This window comes from Argiope bruennichi, chromosome 4 (assembly GCF_947563725.1).
Source record: "Argiope bruennichi chromosome 4, qqArgBrue1.1, whole genome shotgun sequence".
NCBI lineage: Eukaryota > Metazoa > Arthropoda > Arachnida > Araneae > Araneidae > Argiope > Argiope bruennichi.
In genome coordinates, this window is record NC_079154.1 from 61890714 (window position 1) to 61908369 (window position 17656).

The following is a 17656-nucleotide window of genomic DNA, read 5'->3' on the forward strand; positions in this document are numbered from 1 at the left end:
TTTGGAATAAAAATTTCCAAAATATGTGATAAATTTAGGTTTTGTTTTGTTTTTTTCTTTCTTTTTTGCTTTTTTAAATAATAAAATAATTATAAAAGCAATGCAAAAATTGGCCGAATTTTTGCATTCGTAATGTGAAAAATTGTGAAATTAAAATTTAATTTATTTATTTAGAGGAAATTTATATACATTTTTGATATTTATAAAAGTAATCAAACTTGACGAGTAAAAATATAAATGAAAAAATTGTTAAAAAAGTAATTTTTCATAACTCAAAATAACATACTAATAGATACTTTATAAAAAATATCTAAATTCGATTTTTTTAAAAATTCTGATTTAAAAATTTTTAAATCTGCTTAGATATATTGTTTTTAAAAATTTGCTATCGCCAAATTTTGGAGGTGTTTTTTTTTTTTTTTTTTTTTTTTTTTTACTTTTTAGTGCTTAATTAAAAAATAATTTCAACATTTTTCTAGTGACGTGATTCATTATGATTCGAACGCATTTTTATCTGTAATCAGTCGAAGAAAAATATTCATTAATCAGAGTATGTCCAATCCTTAAATCCATTCTGTAACTGAGTTTTCCTTAAAAATTTATGTGGTTTTTAAAAGATGCATCTGTTACAATCTATGGCTAATGTTATAATATTGAAAATATTTTTTTAAAAAATTAGAACTAACTCTTAAATCTTGCTAAATCAAAATTAAGCTTTTCTTAAGATCTATCAGACATTTAAAAGAAACCTATACCTTAATTAGTGTAATAACAATCAAATCAAATTCATTCTTATTAAGGTGTATGACTGCACTGAAAAGTCTATTTTTTCCGAAACTATTTTTATTCAATACTTCTAATTTCCGAGCCGTCTTCGTCAAAAACATGTTTGGACTTTCTTCCCAAATCAATTCTTTGGAAAGTTATATTGTCTTTTATATTTGCATAATGCACGTTTAAATGCTACTTTCTCAACTGTAAGTTTTGGTTAAATTTTCTTACATAACTCTTTATAAATTAAAATCTAAAATCTAATCTTTGTCTAAATTTGGTATAATAATTTATCTTAATTGTCATTTAATTAGTATACTTTGGTTTCCTTTATATTTTTTCAGAATTTCATTTATATTTGAATTTTATGATTTTATACTTAAAGTTCAAATAATAGCTCATTATTACTTCTATAAAAAAAATTTCTGGTTGAGATATAAGTAATTACAGCACTTCATACCGAAAGGGATAAAATACAGTAAAGCATCTTTTATACATTTTGCATATTCCACCATGAAGTACCTCAAATACCTGAAAGAGAAACTGCCGGTATGGTGATTGGTTCTCCATACCCTGATAGGTATTATAGTGGCGTGAAGGCTATCCTCTACTATTCTGGATACGACGCAACATTTCCCACCAATGCTGTTGCCGGGTCCGGATCATTCAATTATTCTGTGTGCCTTCAGGAGAAGTGAGACTAGCTAATTCGTGGTTAAACATCTAGAGATGGATTTACGTAAAAAGTCGAATAAGTAAAACGATGTTTTGTTGAAATTTTAATAAAAAGGTTGACTATTACAAATTTAAGATTTTTAATGCAAATCCAGATAAAGGAGTGATATTTTAATTTTTTGATAGATTTTACTATTATATCACAGGTTAGTACTCAAGACAACAATTAAATTTCAAAACTAATACTTTATTCATAAAATTTATTTTTTATTCATATTTTTACTGTTTATCTTTACATTTCTTATTTTATAATATTTATATACTCGCAAAATGCTATTTAAGTGATAAATTATTTGATTAAAATCTAACGTTCTGATTTTCCATGAGCATAAATACGACATGAGAAATCGATTTTCAATTAATGTTTTCTCAGTAGTGTTTCTGCAAGAAAAAACAATAATTTCTGAAATTTTTCAATGAAATCGATTACGTTCCATTCTTATTCAGCACTGCTTAAATTCACATCAGTTCATTTAGCTTTTTTTAATTACCTTGAATATTTTTAAACTCGTGAATATTGCAATTCTTTTCAATTACTTCTCAAAAGTGATCCTCCACATAGGACACACTCGCCTTGTCGATACTGCTTCGTTCGGTGGTGGCGGGGTGGTCGGCTGTACACAAGAAGGACACACACACAAGCATCTCATATTTGGCAAAAATGCGCCTACATGCAACAGGCATCAAGTTCATTCGAACAGTTCAAATTCTTGTTTTTACTTCTTATCGTGTTCGTTTTTTTTTTTTTTTTTTTTTTTTCTCGTCCTTCATAATGTTACAAGACATGGTGGGAGAAACATACCACCCAAATAATTTTAAATTCATGTAAGTGATTGTTTTCTAACTTGCATTTAGCATTTTTTTTCCTGTTTGGTATTTAACGTTTCTCTTATTCTTGTTTCTACTTTGAATTTGATTTTTAAATTTGCTTGAATCATAAATTTTATACCTTAGAACTTAAAATTCTAAAATCACCTCTTATTTTCATTGTCATATTTTATGAGGTTTTATCTTGACATCTCTGCTTCTTATTTTAATAATTGTGTTTTTAAATCTATTCTATTTTTACTATCTGATTGGCGCAACATAACTAAAAATGGCTCTTGAGCCCCCCCCCCCCAAAAAAAACCGAAACAACCGAGCAACCAACCATCAAAAGTGATCTTTGACCTCAAGGGATTCCAGCTATCTTCAAAATTAAAAATGAAGAATAACCAAAGATTTACGTCGTGTAAATGAAGTATTTTACATTGGTTTGTGGCAATATACAAATAAGAAACGAATAATCGATCGTTAACTGTAATTCACTTGATGTCGATATTGGGTCGAGTACTTTTTGCAAATTACTAATACCAATAACTTGATCATGATAATCTATAAAGTAAAAATATTTTCTTAAATCAGAACAATCGAGAAACAGGGCCTTAAAATCAAAACTAAGACTGAACCTTTGTATTCTAGAATGTATAGTAGATTTGTTACTGATAGCGTGAATAAGAGCATTAGTGAATATAATAATTTCAAACAAATCGAGATTATAAATCTCGTTATATACTAAAATAAAAAAGACTCAAAATGGTAATTTTTTTAATTGATTGTAAATAGTATTTCCTTAAAAATAAAAATTATAAAAAAGGAAATTTATTTCAAATTCAGAAAAAATGTAACTGTTTTCAGGTATAGGAAAGAATCAAAAGCTTCTAATTATAATTCTTTTCAACATTTTTTATATGTTTGAGTTTAAAAGGCAGCCGAAGTCTGTGGCTTCAAAAGCCGATTTCGCGGATGATCTACTTTTTCCACTTTTCTTTTTTCTTGAATTTCTTTCAAGTGGAAACAAGGCCATTTAATTTTAAACTTTTATTAAAGTCTTTAAAAAATTAAATAATCATAATTTTTATGGAATATAAATATAATTAGTATCTTTATTCTTTCTAGCGAATAAAATAATAAGTAGAGAATGTAGTAATTTTTTTCCATGTATTAAGTGAATGTGGGCTGTTTTAGTTGGATTTTCTTTAAATCTTACGAATTTTCATAATTGCTAGTTTAGATGCAGCATTAAATTGTAACAAGATTGCAATTAAATATAGGTAATCATTTTCATGAGATCTATATGTTTTTTTAACCTTAATAGCCAGCGAACTCATTCTATTTGAAACATTTCATCATCCATGGGCAAGAGAAAAACGGAAAATAAATAAACGATAAACATTAAGAAATTCATATTAAATTGTTATGATACGATTTTTAGTGAAAAAAATTATTCAAAATAAACCGGCTCTAAACTAATCACCTTTCATCATTTAAAACTAGTCACCTACTGCTGCCAGCCAGTTCGCCAAGAAAATTAGCTATATTTCATCTCAGTTACATTGTTTACAAGTAACTTCATCATAACCATAACTCTCTCAGATTGTCCGTCATTAAGGCCATGTAATTTGAATTGCCTTTAATAGGTTTTGTTCATTGTTCAAATAGATCTTTCTAATTGGTACCAATCCCATGACGTCATAGCATATTAAAAACCTAAAACTGCTAATCATTTATCTTCTGAATTTCGAAGTATTGTAACTTCAATTTTTTATTCGTCTTCTAAGCTACACAGGTGTTAAATAGAATCCTTCTTCATTTTCAACAACGCAAGAAAATCAGACGATTAAACATTCCATGAAACATCAGAAACTGTACAAATGTCTGGATTTTAGGGAGGGAGGAAGTAATCTATTGTTGGCAACTAGTCAAAGAAAAATAATTTTAAAAAATTGAGGAAATTCAGCAAAATTTTGTATATTAAATTTGTATGATTAAAAAGATAATTTTTTTAACTAAAAAAGGTGTGTGATTTATTTTTATGCAGATATATTTTTGCAAATTATATCGGAAAAATGCTGAAATTCGACTTATTCTTGAGTTAATTGAACATCATTATTATCAAAGCAACATCTTATCACAGAAAAAGTACAATAACATAAATAAAGAAATATGACTTGTTATATATTTGCATAATAATGATAGAACAATCTGATTGGATAGATAGGAAGATAGTCATTGGTTAAATAGTCATAGTAAGAAAATAGAATATGTGCTGATATAAGGCATTTCATGAAACATTGCATGAAATACAAATGGTGGTAGCCTCAGAATATCGTTTTTAAAAAAATGGAACGCTTTTACAATTATCTGGAGAGGTTTCTTGGTGAAAGATATCTAAAATATTTTAACAAATTGTGACGTAAATGTCAGGTATGTATTAAAATTAAAGGGTGAACTTGCACGGTTTTAAATAGCATCTGCTTGTTATTATATTATTAAATTTCTACTATACTATGACTTGTTTTATATCTTTCTCTCTCTTTTGCAGTTGGACTTTTTGATCATTCTTTCTTGTGTCAGCATAAGACATATCAATTCTTTCTTTCCCTCCTCAAAGCTTTGAGGTGGAGGTTTGAAACATCCTGTGCATTTATGACCAATTAAGATTTGATTCAGGTGCAGTATAGTAATAATTTTCAAAGGTGACCAAACATTTTCAATGGTGGAAAATTTCTAAATTAAATAATTGATATTGTTATAAATATTAAATAAATTTTGTTGAAAAATACAAAAGGGTGCTTATAAAAGATTTATTTGCATAAGACAAGATAACAAGGCAATAACATAAGCACTTTCTGTAAATGTTTACCATAACTATAAAATGAAAATGTCCTATTCATACAAATGAGTGAAACAAGAATAAAATTTTAAACAACATTTTCACTTTATGCTCACTGTAGCAAAAACATGACTAAAACAACATTTTATGCGAGACATTTCTGTATTTATAATGAAAATTTTGTTAACAATATATTTTTAAGTCATCACTTGAATTTTTAGCGAAACTATTAAAATATTTTGAACAGTTTTCTTGGGAATCGCGAAATTTACTGTTACATATTTTGCAATTATTTACCAGAAATTTATTTAAATAAATTTTACATTGAAGTAGTATGAATAGTGTCCTACAGAATCTATTAAAATATCTATCAATAATATTTTTTTAATGTTATTCTTTCTTCTAATAATTATAATTTTTTTTAAATAATATTTATACGCAAATTACATTAATTTTTTTATTAATAGCAAAAAAAATCTAGTTTAATCACATAATATATCTTAAGAATAATAAACTATTACGTTGATTACGAATCTCATAAAAATATAATGTAATATTTACTCACCTTTTATATATATATAAATTTTGGTCTTATATTAGAGAATTTAATAATAAATTATATCATTTTATAAAATCCACTTAATTTTTTTTAAATAATTGGTCTTTTTATGCGATTATGTTTTTTCCAAGCAATGCAACAATGCAATTTTAAAAATCTCTACACTTACGAAAAACTTATAAATATGTATACATAATTAATATATTCTTTTTCAGAATCTTTTTTTTCTTTTTGTATTTATTCAAAATATTGTGTACGCAACTAAAAATAAATTGCTAACATTTAGTTTAATTTGGCAAAGTATAACAGATATAATCATTAAATAATAGACAGAGTGATTATTTTTCTAACCATAACAGTATTCATATTGGCACTGAAAACAAGAGGAGGATCTCAGTGATAAATAAAGATATAACAATAAACGTAATATTTGGTATTTGTTATGATTCTTATAGTAAACAATGAACTTAAATTTTAAGAATTCAGAAAATTTATATTTTATCAAGGAAAAAGCTCCAAGACTTTTTAAATCTAAGATTTCATCCCTTGTCTTTATATTTTTTTTTCATTGAAGATTATTTTCATGGGCAATTGAATTTCCTTAAACTTTCTTTTAATGATAATTTTTTTAGATTCTGCATATGATAAAATTCTATTCTTTAAAAAAATTACTAATAGAAATAAACCTTATAAATTTATCCGGAAAATCAAAATTTCTATTAAAAGAAATTAATATATGAATACTTCGCAAATAATGTCTAGATTTAGTAGTTAATTTAAGAAATGAAGTTTATAAAACAGATGATATTTTGAGCATGAATCAGTGACCTCCACTTCTCTGAAAAGAAACTCCCTTCTATAGAATTTCTTCGTGTCTTTCAATGTTTTGGCAGCTTCTATAGTTTGGCGCAAGCTTCGTTTACAGCAGCTCCAAGTAACTCATATTTGTTTCTGAAAGAAAGAAATAAAAAATAAATATTAATAAAGAATGAATTGCTTGATTATTTTAATTCATTTTTGTCTCTTTTATATTAAAATTTAGTTGTTAAAATAATATATATTATTTTTATTATTCCATTGCATGCTTTTGAACAACAGCATCTTTTATCTTTAAGAAAATAAATTTAATTAGCATTAGTTCATAAAATGTTGAAAAAGTGAATGCAAAAGTTTGTTTAGTTGCTTTCTATATCGTAGTCTTTAATATGCAACTCATTATCATAATTATCATAGAAATTTAAAATGAAATCAAAATATAAATAAAAATACGTTAAAATTATTTTAATTAAAATTAAAATTATTTTAATTATCTTCTACCTTTTATTGTTTATTTTATAACCTTCATTTAACGTCCAGAAAATTGTAAGAATAAAAATTCATTCTTTTTCTCGAATTCATGACGAAATAAGGCCATTATATTAATATAAAAATTTAATTAAATTGTAACTATTATTTGAAACCATTAATTGATAACTAAGTCCTGGAAATATTAGTGCAATGTGTTGTCTGCTAGAATACACAAATGTGCAAAATTATAGAATTTTATAGCAACAACAAGCGAGAGAAAGCAATTCGTTAAAATATTTTACTTTTGCAAATCAGGTTAAATAAAAATTTAATGAAAAAAAATTTAATAGGCATTTATTAATGCATTTAAAAGTAAAAGTTATTTTTATTTTAATTATTTTTTACTTTTTAATATGTAATTCATTGTTAAACTTTTTATTGAATTCTAAAATCATTTTTATTTCTCAAATTCATTAATAGATGGCACCAATATATAGAATCAAACTTTTATTAAAGTATTCGGTTAATTGCTAATTATAATCGGAGATTGTCACATTAGAATATTGCCATCGAGATCAATTAAGCGTACATTTCAAAACTATAACATATTAGGAAGTATATGAAAGTTCTATTATAAAATTCCATCTTTATAATCTTGAAGTAAAACAAGTTATAAAAAAGTATATGAAATATGTTGGTAGTCAAAACTTGTCTTAAAACTATTTATATGTTTTATATTGTTTCCACTTGGTATGCTCATAATGTTGAATATCCGATATAAACATTTTGAAAAACAAAGAACATATGCTGAAAATAATTAATAGAATCAACAAAAAGCAACAGCTTGATAATTTTACAAAAATTAACAATATTCTCGAAGTAATTATATATAATAAATATGAGAATCGATTTTTAATTATTCTTTATCCAGTGGGAATTATCTCCCTGAAAATAGTCTTTAATAGTCTCTAATAAAGGTTTTATCACTCCAATATAAAATTATGGATAGGGCTGCAAACTCTGTACATGGTAGTGGCGAACAGTAGTTACGAAATATAGATCTTTGGCGTGAATCTAGCATTTTTATACTGAATATGTCATAAAATTATGCATTTTAAGACCTTCTCTCCGAAGGATTGTAATTAAATATGACGCGAAACTACAGATGTAGTCACAACATCAGGATGATTTTCACTAATTTAAGTCATTGCAGTTTTCACGTATAGCATTTGCATGCATACGATAGAGCAAACGAAACCGGTGGTGAATTCCTTAATATGTTTCGTTCACAGTTTTATGAGAATCTACATTTTAGCTCCAGCTACCAAATTTTATTAATCTAGCTCTTTAAGTTTTGAAATTATCACTTATATATTAACTATTGATAACAAAAATGCATTGCGGAAAAACTATTATACCTTAATATACGTTTATTTTTGTAAGTTATAACTTAACGTAGGCTCCATTTGCAAATCGAAGAATATCACGGTGGTATTCTAGCTTTCATCATTTGTAATCCAACATTTATTTCATAATACGAGATACAACATCTGATATCTTAAACTTTAATGATTTAGGAACATGAAATACGCTTTGACCTTAATGGTATTAAGATTAAGATAAAATATCAGAAAATAGAATAGAAAACATTGCTAATATTGTCTGAGCTCTTATTGAGCACAAATGGTTGGCTTCATGCAACAACAAAATTTATTGACTTTTTCTTTCATCTACATCATTTCTACGAAACTTAAATTATGAATCATTAATCACTGGTTTTCTTCATCTACACTATTTGGTTAATATATAAATTATGAATCATTATTCTTTGATTTTTACACTCATCTACATTACTTCGCTAAAATTTAAATTATGATTCACTTCTCATCGACTTTTCCCCTCTTTTACATATATTCTAATACCATCTATTCTACAATAAAATATTTATAAAATGATAAACAAAGCTACACTACCACATTCAACGTTTATTTCTTTTTAATGTTTCAAAATCATGGAAAATCCTTATGCATAAATTTGCACTGAAAATATTTGATTTTGAATTGGTTGTTAAAGATTGGTTGTTAATATATATGACATAAAACTTGATGCATTCTAATTGGCTAAGATAGTATGTAACAGAACTGTATGAAAGATGCATAAAAAAGTTTAAAAATTTATAAAAGTCATACAAGGATTATGTATATTATCGATTTGTGATTGGTATTATCATCCAATTGATCATTATTAATAAGATAGATACTCAGATCTATGTAATAGAAGAGCTGTATGACAGAAACATAAAAATTTCAAAATATATTAAAATCATACAAGGATTGTGCATATTATTAATTTGTTATCGATATCATCATGAGGTTGATTATTATTGATAAGATGGATACTCACCATATTTGAAGATATATCTCAGTAACGGTGTCCTTCCTGTTCATTAACGTAAACATCCTTATGGGGAGAATATAAAGAATGCAAATGCACATCTGCTGGATGTTGGCTCTCAGTGCCTTTCTCGTTGGTCACCACCTGTGCCCTGAATCCGAAATCGTCTGCAACGTAGTGAACTTCCCTGTGGACTCCGTGATCATCGACGAATCCATAGCTGCCCCTAATGGTACCATCAGGGTCCTTGTGTTCGTGGCGGTGTTGTTTGCCATTGGCGTCTTCGATCTCGTAGCCAAAGTGGTAAGGCTTTTCTTGTTCTTTAGAATCTTCTTCCTGCAGAAGAAAAGGCTTCATTTTTTTAAAAGATTTAGGAAAGGGACAAGTTGAAGTCTAATTATTATTTACAAAAGGAGATTTTGAGGATTTTTTTCAAGCCATCTCCCCCCCCCCTTTGCAACCACCTGTAGCTGGCATTCCCTCTTTCATAAAACATATAACCGTCACAAATATTGTGGCATTCCCTCTTTCATAAAATATATAACCGTCACAAATGTCGTGGTGTTTCAGAACAATCAATTCTACTGAGTAATTCTACCGAAACGATGAAATTTTCATAGATTAGTCGCATGTGATAAATGAAACTTATAACACTTATGTCCTTTAATGCTACCGTATGTGAAATAACTAACTATAGAATAATGCAGCATTTTATTGCTGCATTATTCTATAAAGAAATTAAAAGTATCAGTTAATACAGCATTTTTACTGCTGATACAAATAAAATAAAACATGGAATGATTCTATAGAAGTCATAGATATAAGAAGAAATCAGAATCAAATAATTTATGCCTTGTCTACAATTTTTTGCTAGATTATTAAATGCATAAAAAGATATGACTATAGCATTAGGATTAGAGCATAAATAGCATTATATTTTGATAGCCCAAAGCGAATCAATAAGCATATAAATAACAATAACCCTGCGTATAATAATGATGATATCACAGTACTTTCTTGGTATACTATATTCTACTCCGATTTCAAATGCTTGATATATATTAAAACAGCTCCAAATCATGAAAAATATTTAAACCAGACACAGAAAAAAAATAGTGATGAATATCATGGTTTGGATATTTATAGTATGATAAACTCTAAGCAGTATTTAACTACTATATTTTCACTAACAATGAATATTTGTAAAATAATTGTTCTATAAATTTATTTTACTATATTAGTATAAAAAATATAGAGTGCTTTTGAAATTATAATTTATGAAATATCTTTTGATCTTTTGATTTCAGGCTTACTTTTAAATAAAAACTATGAAATCTTTGAATCTATCTTCATTTTTGATGCACATTAATGATTTTGACATTGACTGAAATTATTCTGTTTAAATTAAAAGGATCCCGAATTATTTTCTCCGATAAATAAAAATAAATATATATCATCACCTATTTCCCTTTGAAATCGCTGCCAAAAGAATAAAATAGAGTTACAAAGATCTCATAGTTCAGTATGAAAACACGTACTCGTAAACACAAAGTTTCTATTTTTGAACTATATATTATATAAATTAGTAAAAGTTTAAATATATAGTTAAATAAAAGAGCCTAGAATTTAATTTTTTTTTTTTTTTTTTTTTTAACAATTTGAAGAATTATATGATAGATATAGTGGAATATGTAGAGCGTTAACTATTAAAATTTTGCTATGTGAAGAATTAATTTACTCAAAGAATCATTTTCTGCGTAAGGCTCGTGCTGCCATCTATAGGGCAACATACGCAACTTTTGAATTGAAATTGTAAATTTTTATATTCAAAGTACTTTTAATTCAATAAGTAATTAATATTCTTTTAATTACTCATTTATCTCTTTTTTATTATTCATTTAATAAATAAAAAAGCGTTTTTATTACTTACATTTACTTTAGGATCTTCTTGGGGAAATTTCAATGTATATTTGTAATAAATTTATCAAATTGTGAAATTTATTTTTGAAAAATATAAATATTCAAATTGATTTCAAGTTGTATTTTATAATAAGTCAAGTGTGCGTAAAATTTTTTATATGTGGATACTGGAATGGAAGATATAAAAGGCAAATTCATGGAAAGTAGTTAGGTAGTTGGTTAGGCAGATATACCGAGTAGCATAGGGATTAATAGATCTTTCATAAATCTCTTTTATGCTGCTATCCGAAAGCGATATTAGATAAGGAAGTCCAACCAAATTTTCTATAACACATTATGTCAAATAATTATATAATATTTCAATTTAAAACATAAATAATATAACAAAGAAAATTTTGCACAAATTTTCATTTATCATGAAAATGTATACACGAAAAGAAAATGGAGACTAAGTCTATGAAGAAATAGAAAAAGTTTCAAATGACAAAAGTTTCAATTACTATTCAGAACTCAATTTCTCACAGTGTATACTAGATGGTGGTCGGAATACTACTTTATATATCAATGAACTATAAATTTCACTTACTCACTACCATTGCAAAATGTTGTCAGTTTTTTAATAGTTTTAAAATATGAAATATGAAATGAAATATATATTTTACATAATAATATATAAAAGTATTAAATAAATAATTTAAAATAATAAAAATATAAATATATTTTGGTTTTGAATTTGTTCTCTTATTAAATAAATACTTTATAAATGTTGCTGATTCCTTTTTTAATCAGTTTGTGCAAGATAATGCAAATGAAATTTAACAGCTAATCAATATACAGTTTAAACATTAAAAATAAATTCAACTGCATGAAATCATATTAAAACATTCATATAAAGAAATAATACTCACGTAACTATGATCATATCCGAAATCTTCATCTGCATATGCTGCAGTCAACAGAAAGGCAAAAAGGAAGATCTGAAAAAGTAAAATAATAATAATAATAATAAATAAATAAAAAATAATGAAAAGGAAAATTGCTTAACATGTCAAAAATATGATTAGAATAAATTTGAATTGAATGCGCATTAATATATTTTAAAAAATACTCCCTTCTTGTAACTGGACAGCTATTAACTGAAATGAAAGATGTAGACAAATCAATAATCTTTTTTAATTAACTCCACTAATGAAATTAAAATTAATTATAATAAAAATTAGGGAAACCTGTAGATCATTAACACTCATAACAAATGCACACTTAAAAATGCATATTGCATAGCCAATAATTTTTGTACTATTTTAGAAAGAATTATTATTTTTAGAGCAGATATATAAGTTTTTACCTTCTTGAGTAATTAAAATAATTCTTTTTGTGTTTATGTAAATTTCAGTTTAAGTTAAATTTAATTTGAGGAAAATAAAAAGAACTATTTGTTTTTAACATTTTAAATTATTTTTTTACTTTTTATTTCAATGAACTATTTTTTTTTATTTATTTATTATAAGCAAAGTTAGCACATCTGGATGGTGACATTCTAATTTTAGAATATTTATCCAACACGTTGCATAAAAATAAATTTCTACTTTAACTATTGGTAATTTTTTTTACATATTATAGTTTGCCGATTACCTGGCTTACGACTGTTTAAACCGTGAACCACCTGGCTTAGTTACCTAGCAAAACATTAACTATCCGCTTTAGATCGAAGGATAATTTTCTTTACTTAAACTTTGAAAATCAATAATTTACATTAGACTTCTTCAGAAGATTATTTTCAAAAACTAAAGTTTAGTTCAGGCTACTTTTTAAAATTAAAATATTCCAATAATCATTCTTTTATTCCAAGTCTATATTTAGTAGAATCAGCGAACAGTAAGTTTAGTTAAAATAATTTTTGAAATAACTAGCCTAAGTTTCACATTATTTTTTTAATGTAAGAAGCACGCATTTAACTGTCTCATTATTATTTCATATTTCCAGTTATTAACTAAGATGTTATAAATTTATTTTAAAATATGAACAATAAAATTTTTAAAGTCACAATACAGTATGTTCAATCTAACTCCGTTCAGTTATATTAATGTCGCATTTTAAAGCAACACTGTGGCTATTTTGGAACGGACCTCGTAATTCTGAACCACGGTCAGATGACGAGGACGACACTTCAACACCAGACTAGCAGGAAGACGTTTGGCCCCAACGGATTTACCATGCACAAGATCAGCTTACAAGACGATTCTTTTTAATGGAATCGGGTTTCAAACCTGAAAACCTTCGGTTTTGAAGCCAAGATTTTCATAAAACAGTATGCAATAAGCATTTATAATGTTTTGATTTGTACTGAAAGGAGGATAATATAAATTCGAGTACTTTCGGATAAAAGGGTTTTGCTATTATAAAGAGTAGGGAGTAGAAAATGTGCATTTATGAAATACCATCTTATATAACTTTTTCGTAATCCCACTTGCCCATCAACCATATCAGACTGGATAACAAGGAATCTAATGTATTTTGTCTTCTATATAGCTATAAATGCAAGATAAAAATTACAATACATTTTGAGGTAAGAAACAGTAAATATAGAAGTTTAAAAGGTCAGTGGAAAAATGCATATTGGGGATCTCATTTAATAATTGGTACCTCAATCACTGAGAAGACTTTGTAAAATGCTCCAGATTTCAGAAGTAGTTGACCTACCGCTCTGTAATCGGATCACCTAACCCAAATAAAATGATTGATAAAATGACTGAAGAAAAATGATTGCATTCTTCAAAAAAAAATACCAAACAGAGACAAATATAGTTTAGAGAGGAGAAATGACTCATTCTGACATAGATCTTTTAAATAAAGATGAACTTGCTAAGCCGTGTCTACGAGATATCCTAATGAGCCAGAAAGTTCATTTTGGTTTGAGTAACAAGCCAAATTTTGTGTTTGGACCAAAGCATTCGGGAACATTTTCCTAGAAATTTCTCGATATTGGCTGAAGTTGATATTTGTTGTTTGTTATCATACATGTTGATTCCGTGGCCACTTGTTTAAAAAGAAAACACTATGTGACCTCAGATATGTTTCTAAACAGCAACTGCTGCCATTGCAACTAAATATCATGATATTCTCAGAAACTTTAAAATATCAGATAAACAAAAACGATAGTGCTGACATTAAATTCATTTTTTGAAAGATTATATACTTCTAGATATTGGAAAATTCATGCTAAATGTGTTGCTTAAACTTTCACCAATGAAGAATAGAAAAATTATGTATTCCCACAGCTTGGATATTAGGTTTTTTTCCTGTTGCAAACCCGATTTGTTTTTTTATGTTATATTTAGACGATTTATTATATTTTTAATCAACTGTCACATTAATTACGTAAAAGATAAAGCAGCATACCTGCACGGAATATTACTACTGATCAAAGCCAGCAATTAAAAATTTCAGCATCTTCCATGTGCACATATTGTTAGTGACTAATATAATGGATAATATGTCATGATTCTTCCAAATATCCGATATTGTTTGTTTTTGTAAAAAGCAAATGTTTTTTGTTTTTTTTCAAAATTTTGTTTATTGTCTTCTCATATAGATTTAAAAGTTCCTTCTGTAGTATCAATCTCAAATTAATATATATGTTACCGTTAAATTATGAAATCCGTTATTTTATAGAATACCTAGTTATTCCATGAAATAACTGATCGTGTCCGTTAAAGTGTAAAACTCTCTTGTATTTCATGGTTTAACTAGTTATTTCATAGAATAACGATCTGCAGCCCGTTAAAGTGTAAAATAATCTATATCATATATCTCGCACGACAAATACATTTACCTTCCACCCCTACTGCATTTATGTTTTGGGTTTGTTTGTTTTAGAAATAATGTTCTTTGTAATTCCAAGTGTCATTTTAGTAATCCTTGTTGTAACAAATGATTTTATGGTACGTTTCCATAAATACCATTTATAAGCTGCATAAATTAGATAAATTGCTTCTTTTTCATTTTAATTGTCTATCATTAGTTTAATTTCATTTTAGATAAATTGTTTATTTTACACTTTAACTGTCTCTCATTAGTTAATTTATAGAATACCTAGTTATTTCATAGAATAACTAGTTAAAGTGTCAAATTAATAACATATTACACACTTTAACTGACACGATCAGTTATTTCATAGAATAACTAGGTATTCTATGAAATAACTGCATTATATACTTTAACGGTTACATATATATATATTTGCATATTTTTGTGGCATTACATTTTGGGCACTATAAATGGAAATTTTCGTATTCTTCTAATTATTAATTGCATCTGAGGAATTTTCTGAATAGAGCATATCTTAAAATAAATTCTCTAAAGAAATAATTATTACTTGATGTTATTTCCTTCAGCCTAAAATAATTTAGCTACTTATAAGGTGAGTAATAATGCTCTTTTATCAATACTTTTTTCTCAGAAATTAATGTACATTAATCGATTTTCGTGGTCTTCAGCATTATTTATTAGAATTAATATTGCAAAAAACATATCTGTATTGGGCAATATTCCACACATATGTGGCTGAAAAGACTACATTTTAATTCATATGTTTGGAATTCATCCAGAATCCTAAGCTATTTCATACAATAGATAAAAAACTGTAGCAAATGCTTCTCTGACGAAATATCAGGTAGATATTTTATTCTAGGAAGACACGTTTTTTTCTTGCTATGCCATTTGATCACTACACTGTAGATCTCTAAATTGTATTCAAATAAAACTTGTAACGGATTTAAAACGCAGAACTATTAACATATAATTAAAGAGTCTTAAATTAGAATCTAATCATAAAAATTTAATTAAATGTAGTTTAAATTCCATATAATGAAACGTCCTAACATTAACAATAATTTAAAAAATTATAAATTGATTTACAAATGCATTTTTATAAAATTTTATATCTATTTAAATAAATGATAATTTTCCCATTTTCATTATTAACTTGAATTTTTTTTTCTGTTAGTTCTGTTTATTATCTGATAAATTTTTATATTTTGGTACTAACTGCATGTATCATTTTAAAACAAAAATTCTTAAATAAGCAAAATTACATATCATAAACTCATATGTCCACCCTCTTTTTTGTTTTTATTTTTCAATGCTTGTGATTTTGTTTCATCTTTAAATAAAGAAAGAAACTTTCGCTAATATGCACTGTTTTATGTTTGCTGACATTTAAAAATAAAATTAATTACGCTCATTTTTCAAGCACTACTGAATACATCGAATATTTAAGAATTTATATATTTGTATCAATGATGATGTTGTTTGAACAGATAAAAGCAATCTTGTGTTTATTGCACCATAACCATAGGATATTGTATAATGAGACAAGTTAAATCATCTTAATTTTACCTTACAGTCAGAAACTTTTCAAAAGATAAAATAATAGTAGTATTAGTATTTTTAATCTATAATAAATTACAAGCAATCAATCGATTAAATATTCATTCAACAATTTCTGAAGAATATTTATTTTTATGGTGAAAATATAAATTTTAAAGCACAATAATGATGTATAATACAAATTGCTTTTTTAAAATGTGCCGTAATGAATACAACTGAACCCAAAAATTTCTCCAATTAAAGGACATGCTACTACTGATACGATGTGACTCGTAAAAAATCTTCTTTAAATCGCATTTAAAGACAAGAAAAAAAGATGCAAGACTCATTTTAAGAAAAAATACAGTTTTTATGGATAGGTTTAAAAAATCCAAAAGAAAACAGCTTACCTTAACCGAAAGCATTGCTAATTTATCCTTTGTAAGGAGCGCGATATGCATCCAAGAGTGATACAGGAGCTATTTCCGGGAAAAACGACTGTTCCACCTTTTTATATACCTCTCAGAGAAATCCAAAATATTGATAGAAAGCGAAACTTTTTTTTCTTCTGCGGGATTTCATCACTTTTTAGGACAGTGGAGACGTCGCCGATCCAATTGCCATCAATTGAACGTCCTCTGAATTATTCACACTTGGCTTCACAAAAAGCCGAGAGGCAAAATGGACAGTTTACTTTCTCGTGGCTGTGTCCACTCTAAGAGGAACAAAATTAACTTTGGAGTGGTCAGAACCTAAATTGAATGGAATTTTAGAACATTTCATCAGTAAATTACTTACTGATTCTTTTTTTTTAATTGTGCATTTCAAATCAACGAATTGGTAATGTTTTTTTCTTCGTCTTCTTTGTTCGAGTAGTAGTGGTTTGTCGTATAACCATTAAGTTGTTAAGTATCTAAAATGTGAGCCGAAGAGTCTGTGGTAAACTTTTGCGCATCATTAGTTTTGCT

General features: G+C 26.6%; 1 protein-coding gene across 1 annotated transcript; it reads right to left on the bottom strand.

Annotated features, from left to right (window-relative positions):
* Nucleotides 1–6312: 6312 nt before the first annotated feature.
* Nucleotides 6313–17148, bottom strand: LOC129967114 (cuticle protein 10.9-like). Its single transcript, XM_056081791.1, has 4 exons — nt 17099–17148; nt 12230–12298; nt 9411–9737; nt 6313–6671 (listed from the first exon to the last, which is right to left on the bottom strand). The coding sequence occupies exons 1-3, from the start codon at nt 17111–17113 to the stop codon at nt 9429–9431; spliced, it is 393 nt and encodes a 130-aa protein (XP_055937766.1). The 5' UTR covers nt 17114–17148; the 3' UTR covers nt 6313–6671; nt 9411–9428.
* Nucleotides 17149–17656: the final 508 nt, after the last annotated feature.

Coding starts and splice junctions, on each gene's coding strand:
- LOC129967114 (XM_056081791.1), bottom strand. Junction 9,738..12,229: donor TCGGATATGATCATAGTTAC/GTGAGTATTATT, acceptor TTTCTTCTGCAG/GAAGAAGATTCTAAAGAACA.